This window comes from Terrapene carolina, unplaced genomic scaffold (assembly GCF_002925995.2).
Source record: "Terrapene carolina triunguis isolate 2854851 unplaced genomic scaffold, T_m_triunguis-2.0 Scaffold58, whole genome shotgun sequence".
NCBI classification, from domain to species: Eukaryota; Metazoa; Chordata; order Testudines; family Emydidae; genus Terrapene; species Terrapene triunguis.
The window spans coordinates 74,919,839-74,941,527 of NW_020664409.1; the positions used below are offsets into that span (position 1 = coordinate 74,919,839).

The 21,689-nt window shown below is 42.5% G+C and overlaps 1 protein-coding gene across 1 annotated transcript in view; it reads left to right on the top strand.

Annotated features, from left to right (window-relative positions):
- Nucleotides 1–21,689, top strand: part of CPQ (carboxypeptidase Q) — a 293,090-nt gene that overhangs the window by 54,926 nt on the left and 216,475 nt on the right. Inside the window, exon 3 of the mRNA XM_026659134.2 lies at nt 6,470–6,677. Coding sequence (XP_026514919.1) covers nt 6,470–6,677 — 208 coding nt within the window. The remainder of the gene's footprint in view (nt 1–6,469; nt 6,678–21,689) is intronic.

Sequence of the window (21,689 nt, forward strand, 5' to 3'; positions counted from 1 at the left end):
CATCCAAAAACACCAGTTGGGAGTAGGCCTCCATTGTGCTAGGCACTGTGCAAACACATAGGAAGATATCCCTGCATTGAAGGGTTTATAATCTAGGGTGGATCTTAAAATCTGAACAGATAAGACATGGGGTGAGGGACAGAAGTGCAACATACAGAGATATGTCTAACAGATTCCTGGCAAACATCATCCTAGTGCCAAGTTTTAGTTTTCCAGATCTGCAGGAGGGGGATGGTAGATGGGATGTTACTAGGAGCACTGGAGTTGGGGAAAGAAGGAAGGGAAGGGGTACATTGATGGGGGTGGAATGGAAGGGAGGCTGGGAAGACGAGGGAGTGAAGAGAATTGGGCCAGCTCTGTGGGTGGGTGTGAGTGGAGCGTGAAGCATGAGGGCTGGGATGGGGCCAGAGAGAAATCTGAGAAAGACTCACAGGAAACAGCCAAGCAGCAGAGAAGTAAAAAAAATATTCTGAATCCAAATGAAAGAAAGCACAGTCTGACATCGCTGATGGTGAAGATTTTGGCTAGGCCTCACAGCCTCCAGCCCTTACTTTGCTGCTGTTTCTGTCATTGTTCCTCTACCTACTGCTGGGAGAGTCTTTTAGCTTCTGATGGCTGTCTCTGGCCTTACTCTTTCTCCCCTTAGCCCTCCACAGCTAGGGTGGTGGTGTGTGCTTCAGGCTGGGTGGCCCTTGCTCTGGTCCTGGGGTGGGTGGGGGTTCTGAGTCTGTGAGCTAGATGTCATTGATTTTTGTATCAGTATTTCAGGCAATAGTTTACTTTTTTTTGTTATGTGGTGAAAGTAAAACTGTGTAATGGACAGGGAAGTTTAATGCAGGCTTGGGTGATGGAATCTGCTGCTTTCTTACATGTAGGCCTAGAAGTATGGCACCTGTTCTGAGCAAAAATTGGCTGGTATGCCAATTTATTTATTTGGCAATGAGATTTTGTGTGTCTAGATCAGCAGAATAGCCATTCCATGGTGTGCTTTGTAAAAGAAATCACAATCCCATATTAGCAGAGTTTGAAATAGATGAAGTTGTGGATTGTTTGCAGCTTTGAGCAGCTCACTTGCCAAAACGTTGTCATAACAATGAGGATTGCATTTGTTTCTGTAAGTAGATCTCCAAAAGCCTGTCCTTGTTCAAGACAATGACAAAATGCTCATTGAAAAGGCTTTGGGTCCTAATTGAGTAGCTAGGAAATTAATAGCCCCAACAATTTAAAAAAGACACACATTCCATTTCACTTCAATACTGCTAACCTCTTATTTGAATATATAATTAGATTGACTGTAACTGACTATTTTAAATCTGTATATATGTAAGAATAGGTATTTGCTTTTTAATTATAAATACTCTGAAGAGAGTAGAAGCGAGCTAGAAGACAGTTCTGATGCTTAGCACACTGTGAATTCAACCTTGTCTTGCCAGGGAGTTTCTCTTAGAATCAATGGTCTGTTGGAAGTGAGAGAATGTCTGTCTATAAAAAAGTTGCCATCAGGCTGCCTGGTAGAGATTTGTGAATTCTTGAATTCCTATAATTGGGAGTAAACATACCTTTCATTATTACTGTAATCTGAAACTCATTGATGATACAAACAGCTGTCCAGTTCAGGGTACTAGGTGTTGACCACTACAATGATTTTAAGTGGTTAAAGGATTTAACCTTGGGGTGAGTAAATTGTCTTTTGGGGTAATTCTACATATATCGATCTGAACTGATCTGCTTCTGGTGTCACATCTGGCAGGCTGGTGCTGGAAGCTGAATCTCCAGAGAGAATTTTCATGACAGGTGTCAGACATGTGGTGTTATGACAACTTTGCAGAAATCAGATTTACAGGTAGGATTTGTTTATTAGCCTTTCCTGGGCTGTGAATGAATAGTTCTAATCAGCCTTCCTGACTAAACAAGGATTTAAGACTTTGCTAATGCAGAGTCTACTATAGTTACCTGTGTGCTGTGGCAAACTTTTGTATTAGCCAGGCTTTTAGCATTAGTTATGAACCTACATTTGTGCAATGAAATCTTTTGTATAAAAGTTGGCCTGCAGTAGAAGGTTGTTTCCAGTCCGCTTATTCCCACTGTTTTCCACTGTCCTCATTTTCCCACCCCCCATTTATAACATGGCCCTAATTATTATTTCATCTGGAAAAATTGGAGGAGCCTCATGGGTTTGAGTGGATTTGGTTGGGTAGTGGCTCACCCCAATAGCTGTATGCCCTATGACTTATGTAATTTGCCTCATATTGGGTAGTCGGTGCAAGTGAAGGTGCGACTGTAGCATGGGTAGGCATAGCCATGCTAGCTTTAAACTAGCTAGAATAGGTAACAATAGTAGTGAAGACATGGTGATACGGGCTTCTGCACTGGCTACTAGTGTTGCCCACAGTTTGGGGATGCAAAAAGGGCAGTTTGTCCTGGGCTCTCCTAAATTGAGCAGCATTGTGACCTGGTGCAAACTTGAGTGATGCTGCAACCCCACGGGCCAGGTCGCAATGGCACTCATTCAAATTTGGCCCGAGTGTCTCTCCATCATGATGGTGAGGTGTGGCCAGGCCAAATCTGAGTGGTGCTGCAATCCCATGGGCAAGGTTGCAACGCCTGAACAGGGAACTGGGTCCACGCCATAGGAGCTGCTGCTGGGGGTGGGTGCAGGCAGGCTCACTTTGCAACCCCCTCGTGCCCCAGGGTCTCCCTTCAGTAGTAAGTTTGTTTTTCTGGAGTGTGGTGGGCCTCGGTTTCAGATTTTGCCCTGGGTCCCCCAAAACCTCTGTGGCCCTGGGGGCTAGCAATGCAAGTATGTACATAGGGACCCCAGCAGGCTTGTACTGGGGTGGCTAGCCCATGCTGAAGCCTGTGCTGCCACATCTTCATGATTGCTACACGTCCTAATTAGATTAAATATAGTGCGGGTATGTCTACCCATGTTACAGTCCCACCTTCACTTGGGCCTGGTCCACACTACCCCCCCACTTCGGACTAAGGTACGCAAATTCAGCTACGTTAATAACGTAGCTGAATTCGAAGTACCTTAGTCCGAACTTCCAGACGCGGCAGGAAGGCTCCCCCGTCGATGCCGCGTACTCCTCTCGGCGAGCTGGAGTACCGGCGTCGACGGCGAGCACTTCCGGGATCGATCCCAGAACATCGATTGCCTGCCGCCGGACCCTCCGGTAAGTGTAGACGTACCCTTGCTGTATAGGCATGTACTGTGTAACACCCACCAACAGTGTCTGCCATGGGGGGCTTCAACCTCATCCAGAGTAAACACGTCTCATTTCTCAGCCCCTCAGTACCATCTATTCCCTTTTCTTGGCCAGTCTCTGAAAATGACACTCACTCTTCTTCACCCCCATGTGTTTTTTAGTTTATCTGTCCTCTGTAGTATGAGCAGTCCAGCTACCTCATCATATAGGTTGTCTGAGCTTATCCACAGTGCAGCTTGCAGCTGACTTCTGTGACAGACAATGGTAGAAATAAGAAATGGATTGAAGAATGTCTTTATAAATTCACCAAGAAAATAGAGTGGTGAGACACTAAGTTTTTGGGGATGAGGGACTGTTTATTACCAAAGAATAAAAAGCTTCAGTAAGGTATTATATGAGGCAGTGCCCCATTTTTTGACAGCAATCCAGACTTGCTCCTCTTTGGGATGAACTACTTGGCCTTTGGTCTCATTGTTACCTTCACAGCTGAAACCCTATTGTTTCTTTTAGTGAAATGCTTCTATTACCTTGTTAATAGATACGACTGATATGCTATAGAATGTGATCTAAATATGCTAATGAGACACTGAATTAGTCGGCAGCTACACAGGAGTGAAGTTGGGTTGTACTGTGGAAAGTACTGTAATTGATACTTTATGTATATCATGCTGCCATTAAGTTAAACATACAAAGAGAAACTTTGTTTTATTTTGTCAAAGGCTAAATAAAGCAAACCTATTTGGGAACAATCAAAAGTAGAAGTATAAAGCTAGCGAATTAAGTTTGTCATTCTGCGTTCTCTTTCTTGGGAATAAAAAAATAAGACTCCACAGTACAAAGCTCCTTGATACCTAGCTTCTCTGAAGATCATAAAGGTAATTCTGCATGAATTTACTTAGGGAGTTATAGGTTGCGAGAGATAGCAAGTACCTTCCCTTAAAAAAAAAAAAAAATCAGAGATTATATTTTTGTTCATTAATGCAGTAAGGCAGTGCCAAGAGCAGTTCCATTCCTTGCTTCCCTTGATGAGCAATCAATAGTACATTGCATGTCGTTCTGATGCTTGGTATGGCATCTAAGTGGAGCATTGGGGTGAGATAGACGGTGTCATTTTCTCTCATCTGTTACGAAAGCTAATATGAAGTGCGGATTGCAGTACCAGCCTGCTGTAACCTTGATTTTTCTAGTGGAAAATGAAATTTTGCAGATACCTGGCTTTATTTCCAGTGGCACAGTTCCAGACTTCAGAATGATCCTGTCATTGGGACATTCCTTAGGTATACAGTTCAATCTGTAGTTCATTAGAAGCAGCTGGAGCCTATCAGTACACTTCACCTACAAGCCAACTATAACTTCAGTAAAATTTGAAGGTAATACTTTGGTTTGGCCTGCCGTGGCCCTTTCTGTAAAGCTAGAAGTTTGAACAGCTATCCAATTAAAATTTTCACACCTTTCACATGAGGGTAGTTCTGCAGCTAAAACTCGTCTCTCCCCCCCCCCATCAATAGTTGCCTGCTGCATTCTTACAACTGTGTATTTTAAGAAACAGACTTTTTTGATATGAAACATTTTCTTTCATGAGTGGAAGGCAATTTATACTGTTTTGATCTTAAAAAAACAAACCCAAAAAACCACAAAGTGAGCATTTAACTTGGATAAGTTGATGCTGAGAGAGAGTCTAGCAGTGCACATCAGATAACAACATTAAGAATTCTTTAACATATGCAATTAACTTAAAAGCTTTCCCAAATAACATTTTAATAATGTTTTATAGTGAGCTATTTAAGACTTGCAAGGATACCTAGCTTTTTAAAATTTTGCAATAACTTGTGGAGCAAACCAAGCTGGCCAAGCATTTGTTGTTACTTTCTGTTTTTACTGACGTGTTTTGTGGCTTCTTGGTCAAATGTACAGCACTAAAACTCCAGGCATCCATACTGCTTCTATATTTAGCAGCAAAGTCTGGTCCTGGTTGTTAAACAGTTTCCACTTATCACTGTAACCAATCCACAGGATTGGATCTTAAGCATTGTGGTCAAATTTTGTGAATGATTTCTCAAAAGCCAAGCAATCCATTGGGCTTGGTAGAATTCAATATTCAAAATAATTTTGACAGATATCTGTTTGTTTTTAAGCATTTTTTTTAGATTTTGATCTTTTCCCCCAATTTTCATAGTTACAGGAAATTATGGGAGGGTCAGACATTTATTTAATGGTAATAGACGTTGAGATTCAAAAAATTAAACCTTTATAAAAACTGTTATGAACACAAATTGTCAACATAGCATGTTAAAATATACAAAGTAAATATCCTTAAATCAAGAGATCATACCCATTCTCACTATTCATTCATTAGTCCATTTGTAACAAACCTAATCCAAAAGTCTAATCACTGGATTTGACTGAGTTTTCAAGCGACATTTTTCTTTCTTTGCCTAGCTGTAAATATCGATTCTTACTGATGTGGCTTTGTATGTTTGTGGTGAAATCGACATTTAAGGGTAATCTCCAAATGAATGTTCTGAGATGTGGGAAACTTTCTGTGGTATGGGAGAACCTGCTTACTTTTAAATTCCTTTGTTTCCTTAGACAATTTCTAAAATTTCAAAATATTTCATTTGAAAAATATGGTAAATTTTCCTCTGTGATGCAATTAACTTGTACTGTAGATTAAGCATGAGAAGTGTGTTTTATTTTAAATATATTACAAAGGGTTTTACAGCCAGTTTATCTTCAAGAATTGTAAATATTCACATTAACCATTTGTGAAAAGCTTGATTCATGGAATGCATCAGTTTCTAAGAGTATCATTCCAAAACTATGTATTTTCATATGTGTGATGTCAGTCTAAGTTGTTTAGCAACATATCAGAACAATTACAAGAGAAGATTACATATCTGTTTTATAAATGCCATAGAAAGTCTTTCAAAATGTTTTTTGCACTTTAAATAATTGCATTCATGCATTAAAGCCTATTTGGAAAAAGTCTTTTCTCACATCTTCTCTTGCCTTCATGTTCAATTTTAACATCAGCTGATAGCATGATTTATACTAAGGACATGGTTATACATTTTGAATAACCTTCTCTGAGGAAGTACTTTACATGCTATCTTTTCCAGTAAGAGGTTTTCATGTTTGACCTCCTCTTCTTGGTTTGCATTACACATGCTGTACATGACGTGTATTTTTGTATGTGCCAAAGTGGCTTGGGGCTGGTGATAGGATAACACATCTAAAACTACTGTGATGTTTACTTCTAGGAATTACTGCTGAAGTCCTAGTGGTCACCTCTTTTGATGAACTGCACAAAAGAGCTCAAGACGCCAAGGGGAAGATTGTTGTTTACAACCAGCCTTTCATCAGTTATGAAGAAACTGTCAAATACAGATTACTGGGAGCAGTTGAAGCTGGTAAAGTTGGAGCGGTGGCATCCCTTATCAGATCCATTGCTTCCTTTTCTATTAATAGGTAGGAACGTATTACTTACTCTGTACGTGACAATTTGGGGAATCTGACAGGGTACCACTTATGAATTCTGATTGAGATTATTAACTCTGTAAACGTCAGTTTCAGGGTGCAAACTCTATTTGGATTGTAAGGCTCGTCTTTGCCTTCTCAGCTGTCTTTGTTTTTCCATATTAAGCTAAAACCCACAGTGGGTAACAAGAGAAATTCTTGCACAGGGCTAACAACAGAGGGTTGTTAAACTGTGATTGTCCATTCAAATGGCGCACCCTTGGACAAAGAGATGGCTACTGCCTAGGGCAAGCCAATTTTTCAAGTCTGAACTATGGGGTGGGGGGGGCACAGAACAAGGGATCACCTGCTCCCCTAATAAGCCCGATAGTTATGTTACTGCCAAAGGGAACAGAAGGTTATAAAAGAAAGGGTCTCTCACCTGCCATTTTAGAGGAAGCATGGGCATGGATTGCAGGGGTTGGGGGTGGGGGCGGGGAGGCTCCATGATTCAGAGGAGAAGCCCTGAACTACAGGAGGGGTGATTCTGGACTCCTGAGAAGACTCTACCCTAAACCTAAAGAACTCTTCAGCATGGCGAGAAAGCTGAGGCAGGGAAATGTGTACAGGTGTGTTTATTATTTTGTATAGATCTGTATATTTCTTGTGTTATTTAAGTAAAGGGTAATTTGCCTTAGAATCCTATGCAAAGTCTGTCTGTGTGTCTGTCTGCATAGGCTGTTGTGTATCCCAGAAGAGTTAAACTATGAACCTGGAGCACCCACAGGGCTGCAGTTGAGAGATGGTGTGCTTAAGCCACTGGGGAGTCTGGGGAGCCAGCATTACTCAGAGGGTGTAGGCAGCAGGGCCGGCTCTGGCTTTTTCGCCGCCCCAGGCGAAAAAGCCTCCGGCCGCCCCCCCCTTCCCCCCCCGCGGGGGAAGGGGGGGGGGGCAGGGCGCCGGGGGCAGGGCGGCGAGCCCCGGCTGGGGCTCGGCTCTCCCCCCCGGCGGCCAGAGTGCAGGGCGGCGAGCCCCGGCAGGGGCTTGCCGCTCTCCCCCCGGTGGCCGGGGGGAGGGCGGCCAGAGCGCGGGGGGAGGGCAGCGAGCCCTGCTGTGGCCCAGCTCTCCCCGGCGGCCGCAGCGCCGCGCCGCCGCCCCCCTCCAGGTGCCGCCCCAAGCACCAGCTTGGGTGCCTGGTGCCTGGAGCCGGCCCTGGTAGGCAGTGGACCACAAGGCCTCAGCTCTTAGAAAGGGGTGCTAGACAGAAAGGGTGGCCATATTTCCCAAACGTTGAGGCTGGCGTCGCTGCTCGCTTGAGCCCTGCCTGCCTCCTCCCCCCGCGTGGGGCTGGCATTCTTCCCATACCCCACTTTTTTTTTTTTTGGCAAAAGTGGGCATTTGTCCCTTTGCTCTTGGCAACTTTGGGATGCCCGTGTCTGCCCTTAAAAAAGGGATTGTCCCAGCCAAAACAGGACGTATGGTCATCCTAAGACAGAGATCTGCTCTCTGACAGTATGCCTAGAGACCGTGGTAAGAGACAGTGCCTGGACTCTCTTCTTCAGACTCAGGAGGCTTAAAGCACAGGGGGCCCAAACACAGCAGCCTGGTGAGTGTCAAGCCAGCAGAGGGAGGTCTACCGGTGGATGTGGGGGGCATGTGTGAGAGAGAGAGAGAGAGAGAGAGAAAGGGAGGGAGGGAAGGAGGGACACTGACTCACATTTCACCTTTTACTTTACATGGTTTTGTGGGCAGGCACTTTGTTGTAACATGTTAAGTTGTCCAGTTTCAAGTGGGTGTTTGGTTTGGAAACTATTTGTTGCAAACTCTGCCTCCAGTGCTTTTTCATTCTTTCAAAATGTTTTCACCATTGTCACCACGCCAGATCTTGTGTGATTGCTTTTAATAGCTTTTCACATCACTGATGCTACCATAAATATTCCTGTAACAACCAATATAAAATACTTCTCTGGTGGCAATATAAGGCAAATTATCAATGATTTTAAGAATACATAATTCTGTATGTTTAAGGAGAATAAAGGCATGTTGTTTTTATATTCATGGGCAGTCACATAGTCCTAAAATGACATCAGGAGGATGAAGTAAATGTTCACAACTAATGTAATTATTTTGATCTCCTATAAATAGGTTTTATAATCCTCAGTCTGACTAACTTAAAAAAAACAACAACCCATGACTTAAAAATCAATTTTTAATTTAAAAAAAATGTATGTACATGTTGGTAGAACTTTACTTTCTTAAAGTGCTCAAGTGGCTGTTTTGTACTTGTTTCTTTAGTTTCCTAATTGTTAATAGAATTTTAGATTTTACCTGGAGATTTTTTTCTAAAAATGAGAGTTTCACACTTAAAATGCTCATCTGTGCAGAGAAAGACAAGTCTAGGGCTTCATTAACACTTTAACTATGAGAACGGTGAGACAGATTTGAGACCTTGTTAGCATGGAAGCTTCAAAGACTAATGTATTGAGATGTGCCAGATGCTATGGGCACACAGGAAATTCATGGACTATTGTATCAATAAGTGTAATATATCTTTGTGTTCCTGGCTCTCTGAGTGGGTTTCCTATGGAATCACTGGGTGGAGGAAGGGGGTAATTATTGCAAATTCCCAATGCCAGGTATGCAGATACCCAGCCCTTTGAAGCTTTGGTCCCTGGGGAAAGTGGCAGAGATTAGTTTTACCTAGGTCAGAAGGCCTGGGAGAAAAAGGTGTCAAAAACTGTGTATAAAGGGTCAGCCTGACCTGGCTCAGGGCAGACTCACTGTGGAACAAAGAACTGACAGACTTGTGTACAGAACTGCCAGCATCCCATGCGCATGACAGATAATACCTGGTAAGCTTAGCATGAGTCCAGACTGTTCATTGTTTAAGATATGTTTTCTCTGTAATGAGTTTGTTCTGAATAAATGCTCTGCTTTATGAAGGGTGGGCACTGGTAAACACTATATTATCACATGGCTACCGCCATGTGTGTCAGTTCTGGGGCCTTTAGACTTTCTCAGAGGGGGAACTTGTGTTCCTCTTCCTCTAGATAGGAGATTTAGGCTGCAGTTTCCTCCTGCAACCCACTGTGATCCCCATAGAAAGCTGGTGTTTAGTTCAGCGATTGCTGTCCTGCTATCTCCTGATACTGAAGATTCAAAGTGTTGGGCATGTGCATAACCAGCATTGGAATTTGTAGTAAATACATTCCATCAATGCCAGATTCCACAGTAAACCCACCCAGTGATCCAGAACACAAAGATACACACTCCACTTAGCATATTCATAGGCTATTGAATCAATATGTGTCGAGTGTGTGGCACATCTCAATAGAGTAGTCTTGGAAGTTTCCATGCTTACAGCCGTCACAACAAACAACATAAACTGATAAGCCAATAGCCTGTGTTCTATTCGGAACCAATACCATCTTCAAATACGTTCTTTTTCTACAAATCAAGAAAACTGAAATGTTTAACCTGGCTACACTCCTCCTGTGAGGTTTGAAGTCAGTGGGACTTATACTCCCAAGCCACTTAAGTGCTTTTGAAAATCCCACTCTTAGATGCCTAAATACAGACGTAGGAATTTAATTTCAGGCTTCTATTCTTTAAAATGTTCACCTGTGTGTATAAAAAAAAACCTTATTTAAACTTTCAGTACATTAACACACTTACTGAAGCAATTTTGTTTTTGAGTCAAAAAGATTTTAAGAGGCATTTATTTACATGTGCTGTGTCCTTTACTGCTCCTTTGTGATGTATAAAGATGGCAGCATTAGGTTTATTTTCTATATATATATAAAATAAATAAAATGTTTTGAAATGTTGATGCTTTGAAACAGTCACCATAAATTAATAGTAGTACAGGAGGTCAATTTACAATGTCTTCAGCACAAGAGACAACAGGAGGAAAGGAACACCCCACCACTTCTGTGTCACTGTTTATGCACACCACAGTCCTGCCTATCACCCAGGCCTGTAACCTGGGGTCATCTTCCACTCCCATTCTTGTTGCTCCACATTCAGGAAATGTCCATACCTTGCCAGTTCTTCCTACAAAATCTTTCTGTGATCAATTGTTTTCTCTGTCTACGCAATTAAAATTCAGATCCACACCCTCCTTTTGAGTCAGGATCTCTGTAACCTCTTCCTTGTCACTCAATAGCCGCCACCCCTTTCCCGTTCATACAAAATGCACCCACTAAAATAATTTTAGCTCACCAGTCTGACTGCATCACCCTTCTCTCCTACATTGAAGTCAAGTGTCTTGTAATTACCTGTAAGGCCCTACAATACTCTTCATCCCTCTTATATTCTCTCTTGCTGAGTGCTCCCATTCTCTCATTTCCATCCCTGTTAATACTGTAAAACAATAAATATTTTTTTAAAAGAAGTTTAAATAACCTAGTGAGAGAAGGTCCTGTGTGGTAGACATACCTATGCTAGACATCAGGTCAAATTCTGCTCGCAGTTACACCGGTATAAATCAGGCATATTTCCGTTTCCTTTATCGTTCAACAGCTTGATCATCAGCTTTTCTTTGTCTCTTAGAAAAATCACTGTGTGTTTTGTTTTTTTATAATGTGATAAATGACTAGTATTTTGACTGCAGTGTTGTAGCAATGTGGGTCTCAGGATATTGGTGAGAGAAGATGTGTGAGGTAATATCTTTTATTGGCCCAACTTCTGACGGTGAAAGCTCGAAAGCTTGTCTCTTTCATCAACAGAAGTTGGTCCAATAAAAGATATATTACCTCACCCACCTTGTCTCTCTAGTACAGAGGTGGGCAAACTAAGGCCCGCAGGCCACATTCGGCCCGTGGGACTGTCCTGCCCGACCCTTGAGCTCCCAGCCAGGGAGGCTAGCCCCCAGCCCCTCCCCTGCTGTCCCCCCTCCCCCGCAGGCATGCCGCTGCGCGGACAGTGTTCTGGGCAGTGGAGCTGTGTGCTCCTGCAGGGCAGCGTGGCAGTGTGTCTGGCTCTGGCTGGGTGGCGCGGCGGCCAGACATGCTGCTCTGAGCGGCATAGTAAGGGGGCCGGGGGGTTGGATAAGGGGCAGGGGGTCTCAGGGGATGGGGAGTAGGGGGCGGTTGGATGGGGCGGAGGTTCTGGGGGGGGCAGTCAGGGGACGGGGAACGGGAGGGGGGTGTTGGATAAGCGTGGGAGTCCCGGGGGGCCTATCAGGGGGCGGGGGTGTGGATAGGGGTCAGGCAGTCAGGGGACAGGGAGCAGGGGTGGTTGGATAGGGGGTGGGGTCCTGGGGGGAAGTTAGGTGCGGGGGTCCCAGGAGGGGGCGGTTAGGGGACAAGGAGCGGGGGGTTGGATGAGTTGGGGGTTCTGAAATATTATGAAATACTTTGTTTCAAAAGAAAAAAAGTGCTGTGATAGATTTTACCAGAGATTATACAGATGTGAGAGAATAATTAAATTAACATGAAATGCACTTAAATTGCTGTGACAATAGGAAGGTTCCAGTGACTGCTATGTAAGCAGCTGTGATGACCATCAAAGGTGACCTATACTAGAACTGAAAATTCAGATCTCTTCCATACCTACCTTTGCCAAATTGTATTCCATGTGAAAACAACTATGTATCCTCTGGAGAACTTTTTCAGGTTGATGGAGCAGGCAAAAATATATTGATTTAGCAGATCCTCACCACTTTTTGGAATCACGTCCAGTGCCTATTATATGTTCTCATTAGGTTTGTGAGGAATGTGATTTGAATTTGTCAAACATTTATCCATAAAATATGATTTTTTTAAAATAACCACATTATCAGTAATATATGTGGAATGGCAAGCACTGAGCAGCAGGGCACAGTAGAGCTAATATGGACCATTGTATGGTAACCTTACATAGCAATTGGGTTATCTGAATGTACAGTGTCCAGTCATGGTATTTGGTCAGAGGCTTCCATGTTTGAATTTGTTTAGGCTATGAAAGAGAGAGAGAGCGGAGATGTGTCACAGTTTCAGAGTAACTGCAACTGTATCCCCCTCTGTGGTCCACTCCAGGAATACCCAGTCAGGTCGCAGATCTGCAGTGGTCATCTGTCTGTGGGCAAGGACCTTTGTACCACTTCCTTCTGACTGTTTTAAGGCTGCACAGCCCCCTGACCTCCACTGTGCTATCTCCAGCAAGCCAGTCTGCCAAAAGCCAGTTATTGTGCATTGCTCTTTCTCTGAGAGCTATGACCACTATATTGCCAGCTGTTACAAGTGACTGCACAGCTCTTCCTAAGCAAGCACATTTATTCTTAAGGTAAAAGCATTACAGAGAAAACAGATAAAGAATAAAAGTTGCTACATGCTGAAAGCTTACCAGAGATCACCCATGAGTCTTATGGGGCTCTAGTAGGCCAAAGTATCAGAGGGGTAGCCGTGTTAGTCTGGATCTGTAAAAGCAGCAAAGAGTCCTGTGGCACCTTATAGACTAACAGACGTATTGGAGCATGAGCTTTCCTGGATGAATACCCACTTCGTGAGATGCATCCGACGAAGTGGGTATTCATCCACGAAAGCTCATGCTCCAATACATCTGTTAGTCTATAAGGTGCCACAGGACTCTTTGCTGCTAGTAGGCCAAAGTCTTTCCAACCCTTCCACAAGGGTTGGGAGCCCCCCTTGAACAGAAGGTCCTATCCGTTTTCTGGATCAGAAAGAAGGTGCCGAACCAGTTTAAACTCAGGCTGTTTGTACAAAAAGCCCTTTCTTTGTCTGTTAGTCTCTGGAAAACCTTGTTTGAACCAATATATGCAAAACCACCCAGAGGGTGGTACCTCTCTTGAGGTGTTTACAGCCTGAGTGATTTGCATTACTAAATATACCACCCATCCCGTTTTTAGTTCCTGGAGAAGCTGTGGCAAACCAGCCCCTGGGAGTTGCATACAATAGCTGATATGTAAACCATTCATAAACGTAATACAATATTTTCCCCCAAAGATACTACAGACGGTTGCAGTATTTGTCACAATACGTGTGGAGCTGTTTACTGTCTGGGAGGCAGATCTTGCTAAAGACGAGCTCAAAACCTAATAATACACCGAAACACAGGCTCAGAGGGCATCACAACAGTCATGATGAAACACTTGCAAGGCAAGCAAATTGAGGCATGCAGAGAAAAGGTGACAGATACATTTTGACTTTAAGCATAACATTTTAAAAAGCTCAATACATCATTGATGAGCTTGCTGCCTGGAAAATGCTTTGCAGAGTAAAATCCACAGATGGTTGGATGACCCACAGTCTGACAGCTGAGCTGAATTCTAAATATGCAGTCCCAGATCTCAGTCCTGCACAGAGAACCACGAAGATGGACCTCTGAACCCATGCAGAACCTCACTGACTCAGTGGGGTTTTGAGAAGGGGTCTGCTTACGTGAAGCTAATTACATAATTGGGGCTTTATTTGAAGTTGGACGCAGGTTTTGCCTACTCAGATTGTAGTTATTAAATCCTTTCCATGAGGTTTCCTTGAAGAGATACCTGAAACTTATAAAAGTGAGAGGAGTTTCAGTTTGTAACATTGGCTTCTTTTTGGCTGAAGTGTACCCAAAGCATTACAATACACTTATTCCTCTGTCTAGTTCAGTGATTCTCAAACTTTTGTACTGGTGACCTCTTTCACATAGCAAGCCTCTGAGTGTGCCCTCCCCCTTATAAATTATTATTTTTTTTTTATATATTTAACACCATTATAAATGCTGGATGCGAAGCTGGATTTGGGGTGGAGGCTGGCAGCTCACGACCCCCCATGTAATAACCTTGTGACCCCATGAGGGGTTCCGATCCGCAGTTTGAGAACCCCATGTCTAGTTGCTCATTCGATCAATAACTAATTTATCAAAAGAGATCTCATTCTGCACGTTCTATCACACTGATTCAGGAAGTATGCAGACTCTACCGTTTCTGATACTTAAAAAAAAAAAAAAAAAGGCTCAAGAAATGCCAGAAGGCCAATGCTAGCATACATGTTTTCTGCACAAATGCTGCTGACATCATAGTTCCTGAAAGTTTTTTCACAAAGATTGGGCAGTTGTAAATACAGACGTGCAAACATGATTTTTTATTATAGCAACTGTCCATAGCGAAACTGATGAACTCAAGCCAGAAGATGGCTAGACATTCCTCTACTGGAGTCTTTGAGCTCCATGCCCTATACAAGGAGACAAGCTTGGCTATAACTCTGCTAATTCAGGATACTGTCACAAGGTGAAACTCTGTTTAAAATGCCGCCTCGAAAATAAACTGCGTGTGTCCTTCATGATGAGTTAAATACGCTCACTGTCTCTGTCACCATGGAATCTCTGAGACTATGGTGATAACTAAAATAATATTAGAAAATACATTTTAAGCAGAACCTATTGTTAGAACTTAAGTAAATGGCTAACTAATAGAGATAGTAATTTGACTTAATATTTTACTGAAAATTCCTTTTTTTTTTTAAAAACAATAGCAAAACAAATGTTATATCTTCAATGGTATCTTATCTGATTTCTCCAAAGAGTATTGGAAGCTAATTTTTGTTGTTCAATTGAACACCAAAAGAATGGGGGATACAGCTAGGGTTGCCAACTTTCTATTTGCAGAAAAACGTACACTCTTGCCCCACCCCTTTTCTGAGGCCATGCCTCCACTCACTCCATCCCCTCTTCCTCCGTCTTGTGCTCTACCCCACCCTTGCTCACTGGCTCATTTTCACCGGGCTGGGACAGGGAGTTGGGGTGCGAGAGTGAGTGAGGGCTCTGGCTGCGAGCTCTGGGGTGGGGCTGGAGATGAGGGGTTGGGGTGCAGGAGAGGGCTCCAGGCTGGGGCAGGGGGTTGGGGCATGGGAGGGGGCTCCGGGCTGATGCTGGGGGTTGGCGTGTGGGAGGGGATACGGGCTCTGGGCTGGGGGTGTGCGCTTAGGGGTGGGTCAGTTTGGGTGCAGGAGGGGGCTCAGGGTTGGGGCTTGGGAGGGGGTGTAAGCTATGGGTGGTGCTTACCTCAGGTGGCTCCCAGGAAGCAGCAACTTCTCCCTCTGGCTCCTAGGCGCCCTCTCAGCTCCCATTGGCCGCCAGGGTCCCTTTTCGACCGGGCATTTGAATGTGAAAAGGAATGAGGCTGTCCCTTCTTTTCTTTCCTCATTTACCTTCAGTGCTATTTTTTAAAATCTGTTTTCCTATTTTAAGGTAGGTGGTTTGGGCCTAGCCTGTCATTCCTGCCACTTCCTGATGCCTGAATCTGCTCTCCTTGTCTGTGACTGACAAGAGTTAATGTACTAACCAAGATGCATTTTCTGTCTCCATCTCCTCCTCCTGTTTTTTCTCTTACCCACCTCTTGCACCTTTCTTTGTCCATTCTCCTGATGAGCTCTGCTGGACGCATTACCTCTTGTCAATCAGTGTCAGGACCATTGTCCGTTCAAGTTGCGTTGCTTTTCCTTACTGATTAATGGGAAATGCTACATCAGTGAAGGGAGCAGCACATTGGGAGGGCTGGTGGCTACAGGAGAAAAGTTAGTGACATATTTCTCCTCAGTATTGAAAGGGAGGGCCTGCACTTATGCAACTCGTACAATGCCATGCCAATCTCACTAACTTTGTGAGCTGGAACATTTACATCTTGGCCCAGAATATTAAAATATATATACATATTAATGGCTAATAAATGGAATTATAGCAGACTTTCAAAATCATCCTGAAAATCTGCTAGCCCGTGTACAAAATCCACTTCCCTGCTTTCCCCGTGATGATATGAATAGTGGCAATATTTTAGTGGTCCCAGATGAATAGAGGAGTAGCAATTCACGAAGCAGAATTGTGTCTTTCACATTGTAAGCTCATTGAGCTAGTAGCTGTCATTTATTATATGTTTGTACAGTGCCTACAACACTGTGGCTTTTAAGTGATAATGCAATATTAACATAGAATAATAATCATGGGTTTAAAATCAGTACTCTGTAGTAGAGCAACCCTTTAAGATAACTAAGGCTCCTTATTAAAGAGTAGCAAGATAAAGAGAGACTCAGTAAAATCCCAATGTGGAGTTAAATCAACTTTTTCTTTTTCCAGTTTTTCTTCCTCTGCAGCTCCTCAGCTCTTCCTTGGTCCATTTAGGGCAAGTAGGTGCTAGATTGCTGTTGTCAGAGCAGGGCTTATAGTCCCTGAAGGGTTCCACTGAGCAGGGATCACAAGGGCAGGTAGGCTTTTGCAGGGTGGGGGAGAAGGGTTTGTCACTGCTCTACTTTCAGCAGTGGATCCATGTGGGTTTTTGGGGAGACAGTTAATGGGTGGGTAGGAAACGGTGGTTACTGTTTGCCACTGCCAGGTTCCCCTGCCCCTCCTGGATGAGCTTGCAGTTGGTTATTTGGTGTGTACTACCACACTGCATGGTAGTTCTGTCTCTAAAGTTGGGATCTAAACATGTCCCCACACTGATGCATCAGGGCCAAATCATGATCTCATAGAAATGAAAGGGGATTTTGTAACTTGGTTTTGATGGGCCTTAGACCTGACCTTAGCAGAAAGTTGCTGCAGTGTGTAGGAAACTTTGTTTACAAAAATGTTGAGTCTCTCCCCTCTTTTCAACAATCAACTCCCTGTAGCAACTTTCGTGACCAAATTGTCAACACTTCAGAAGACTTTCAAAGGTGGATACCCTGGGCCAACAGTAACAAAAAAATTGGAAAAAAATAAACATTTTATTGTAAACAAATATTGACTTAAATCAATAAATGGTATTCGGCTTTTTGGAGAGACCAAATGTTGACTTGTTTTGCCCTTTGAGTAGCTCGACTGTGCAATGATTAATAGGCTAATGTAAAGTTCAGAAATTATAAACATGTACAGCACAGTGAGTGTACAGGAAACCTAATTCAGGATTTATCAGCTGTCTGTGGGTATTTTGTGGCAAAAACACTCCTTCTTAAAAAATAGGGTTAGGAAAGAATTTGTAACTTATAGTAATCTACAAATCTTGAGGAAAATATAAGTTTTAAAATATTATCTAGATAAACAACATCTCTCAGCAGTTGCAATGTTTCAGTGATATTTATGCTAGTTGATAAAAATAAGATCAAGCACAAAGTTGAAAGGAAAATCCTTGTTTTCTGCAGGAAGAAAAGATTTACACCATATGGTATCATAACTTTATCTAATGATCCCTTTGTGAGCAGTTAGTGGGGGACAAAGCTGAGTGCTTTTCAGGCATTCAAAAATGGAAAGGTCTATGTAACAGCTAAATGCTAAGAACCAAATGAATCTTCTAAAAGTGTTCATTATAGCTTGAAAGCAATGCAAAGTCTTGTGCTGCAGCAGTTAAGTAAGCAAGCTGGTAACATGGTGTCCCTAGCCTCTGTTTGCCAGAAGCTGGGAATGGGCGACGGGATAGATCACTTGATGATTACCTGTTCTGTTCATTCCCTCTGGGGCACCTGGCATTGGCCACTGTCGGCAGACAGGATACTGGGCTAGATGGACCTTTGGTCTGACTCAGTATGGCCGTTCTTATGTTCTTAACATGCTTAGCAGGGCCACACTGGAAAATACAGAGCAAATACTGTATTTTCATCAGCCCACAACTTGTTGATATGGACACTTTCCCCCAGCCAGGTTCCGCTAAGTCTTATTCTGTCCAAATTTGGCACCCTGTTGCTATTCCCAAGCAAAAACTATTTTCATTAGCTGGCCATCCTCCTCCCAACACGAGAAGTAGCCTAGGCAGTACCTTGGATGCAGAGGTAGGAACTCTGTATCCCCAAAGTAGAGTGTGTGTGTGTGTGTGTGTAAATGTGTAAATGGTGCTGGTAGACTTTAGGTTTATGGTAAAGATTTTTATGGGTCATTCAATTGTGTATCAAACATTCCGTTTTTGGCATTTAATGTTATTAGATGAAAGCAAGTTAACTTTATTTTATCTCTGTTGCTTTCTCTCTTCTTTTTCTGCTTTCTGTCCCTTCTCTCCATTCTAGTTTCTGTTGTGTTTTTTTCTGTTATAGGTGGTACGATGTAAAAGTTAAAGCCCTTGGTCTAATTATTCCTTCCCTCTCCCTTTATTCTCTTGCTTTCCCTGTAATGTTCTCTTCCTCCTTCCTGAATTGTTTTCATTCTCTTCCTCCCTCTCTTTCCATATCCCCAACCTCTCTCCCAATTCCCATTTTTTCGGTGCACATACTTGTGCCCTGCCCCTGCTGTCATGTACAAACACTGGTGTTATTCACCAGCCCCCTTTTGTATACACCCTTGATGCCTCTCACTCTCCAGCACTTTGACTGATTCCAGGCCAGTGGGGGAGCATGTGTTGGTGGGAGGATTTTCCTCCTTTCCCTAAAATTCTAGGTCTGAGGCAGAGTAAATAAGTAGAAGCTCTGACCCTGGGCTCCATTTCCTGTATCTTCTGAGAGTCAAACAGACAGCATGTATCAAAGCTCCCACTCTGAAGCAGAAGACTGGCCCTGTAACCCAGCAAGTGGCCTGGATCACCAGGCAATAGGTCCAGTGGCCTAGACAGTGACTGTTACTAAATATCTGAAACTTAACTTACTCTTAATTATAAACGTTCTCATGAAACCTTCAACTTGTCTCTTCATTTTTACTTGCAACTCTCAGTTTAGTTTTCTGTAATAAATAACATCATGGTAAATAAACAGTAATACAGTACACACAGAACATGAACTGGGTTTGTCATCACTTTTTCTTCAGTAACACCATCTGTTGTAGTATAGCACTTATCATGCAAACTGATGTTCAACGGAACAAATTACAGTTTTCCCCAGACATTTGACTTTAACTAAGATTGTACTGTGTATCTTACACCTGTCTAGGAAGAGTGAAAGACTTTTAGACACGTGAAAGTAAATGGTATTACTAATTTATCCTTTAGCTAGATGTTTGTCTCACTTAACATCAGGGAGAGAGAGCAGATGTAAGTCCTTTTTTAGCTGCACAACAAGAGAGTTAACATTATCTTATTCACTCAGAGTGAATACTAGGCACATGTGCCCTCACACATAAAAGCTCAAACACAGAGTAAAGAACCTTGGAAGTAAGTAGTTAAAGATTAACTTGAACAACAGGCCAGGACTGATGAAATGTGAAAGGACACTCAATTTGAAAATTTGGAATGTAATCCATTTCAACCAGTGGCTAAAAAATATGGTTCCAAACAATACACCAACCCTTAAATTTTTGCCAGTTTTTGTGGTAGTACAACCACTTTTTTGTTTGTTTTATTTGGTTTCTGTTTTATTGGTGTCTTGCATGCTGCCTTATGGCAAACAGGAATCTGACTACAGTGAAGTATTGTGCTATACAGTGCACATAGAAAACAAACTTTAAATTATTTTTTTAAATCTGTGGTCTTTTAAGGATAGTAACTATCTTGTTAAAATAGTAAGTAAACAATTTGCAGACTTGAGTGATATTTTGTTTTTGTAAGGTGTCTGTCTCTTTAATTAATAAATTATTATTTCAACTAACTAGAATTACTAGATTTTTGTTTTTGTTTTTTAGAACTACCTTCCACAGGCTGTATTCAGCGCATAAGGGTGGTCTGTTGGGCTATTGAAACCCGACAATGTTATGGACACCAGCTGGACAGCCTACCAAATGACATTAGCAGGTCTGGCTGGTGTGTGAGGCTGTGGGATGAACTAAAGTTATCAGATCTGTGTATGTGTGTGGACTTAATGTAAATGAGTTGCCCATCCCCTGGGCACTCCTGACTCTTGGTTCAACTTCTCTTCCTATGTTGGGGCCATGCAAAGGCGGGGGTTACTCCTGTTTTGTTAAACTGATTTTGTATGTATGTTAATTTCCTGCAATCTTATTCTCTCTTCCTTTTCACAATTCTTCTTTGCTTTTGCCCTAGGCTCCCAAATCTGGAGAAATTGGATATATTCTAATCCATCTGTGAACTTGTTTCACTGTTTCTTGGTTAATTAAATAATCTTGTGTTTCATTCTCTTGGGGTTTGAGAAGAATTGTATGGCTTGTAGTGGAAAAAGCCCAGATTAATTGTATAGACAATCCAAATCATAGTTCTACTTTTCAGGTTTCCAAAACACAAATCTTTATGCCAGTTAACTATCTATTTTAAAATAAAAATCATTTCTACATAATACTGCAATGGGTGTTTTAAGTGAAAACAACTGCGAGCCTTTTAAGAAACCTACATGTGCAACATAGTACTTTATTCATGTTGTGGTGTTTTGTCTTCTACAGCAGTCAGATAGAGGCTCAATTTCACAGGTCCATTTCTTAGCAGGTGAAGAGATTTCAGTGAAGCTTGACAGCTAAAATGTAGATTTGAATTCCAATAGAAGGCAGGCAGCCAAAATTTAAGGAGAGAGAAACTTAAATGGATCATTGTTGCATGTGAGCAAGTGAATTTACTTACTTTTATAGTATTGCTGTAGTGTGCATAAAACCAAACATGTTTATTGAAATCCTGTAGATAGAAATGACTTATCTAAGTAGGGATTCTTTAAAAAAAAAATCAAATACAAGCATTTAAATGGCACTTTAACAAACCTATTGTATCAGGAAAAATTGTTGAGAGTATTTAATACTTTCCAAAATAAAATACAAGTTAAAGGATATTTGTGGCATTAAACATTTCTTTGGATATTCTTCTTCTTTCATTCAGTGTAATGCTTCTAACCCATCCACCTTAGTTCTTCCCTTCACCTTACTTTGTCATTGCAGTGCTGGGGATTTTAATACATGCAGTTGTTGCTATTGCTGACACTAAACAGAGTTCTAGAAATCCAGTTACATCTGGCAACTCTGAAAATTTAAATAAAACTTGCGTATATTATGTGATGCTCTCATGTTTTAATTTTTATTTACGTATAGGAACTGCTATGTTGCTCATTGCCACAGTATGTGTGCCTTTTAGTGACTAGTGCCATCACCTTTGTCACACCAACAGGGCCGGCACCAGGCACCCAAGCTGGTGCTTGGGGCGGCACCTGGAGGGGGGCGGCGCGGCGCTCCGGCCGCCGGGGAGAGCGGGGCCACAGCAGGGCTCGCCGCCCTCCCCCC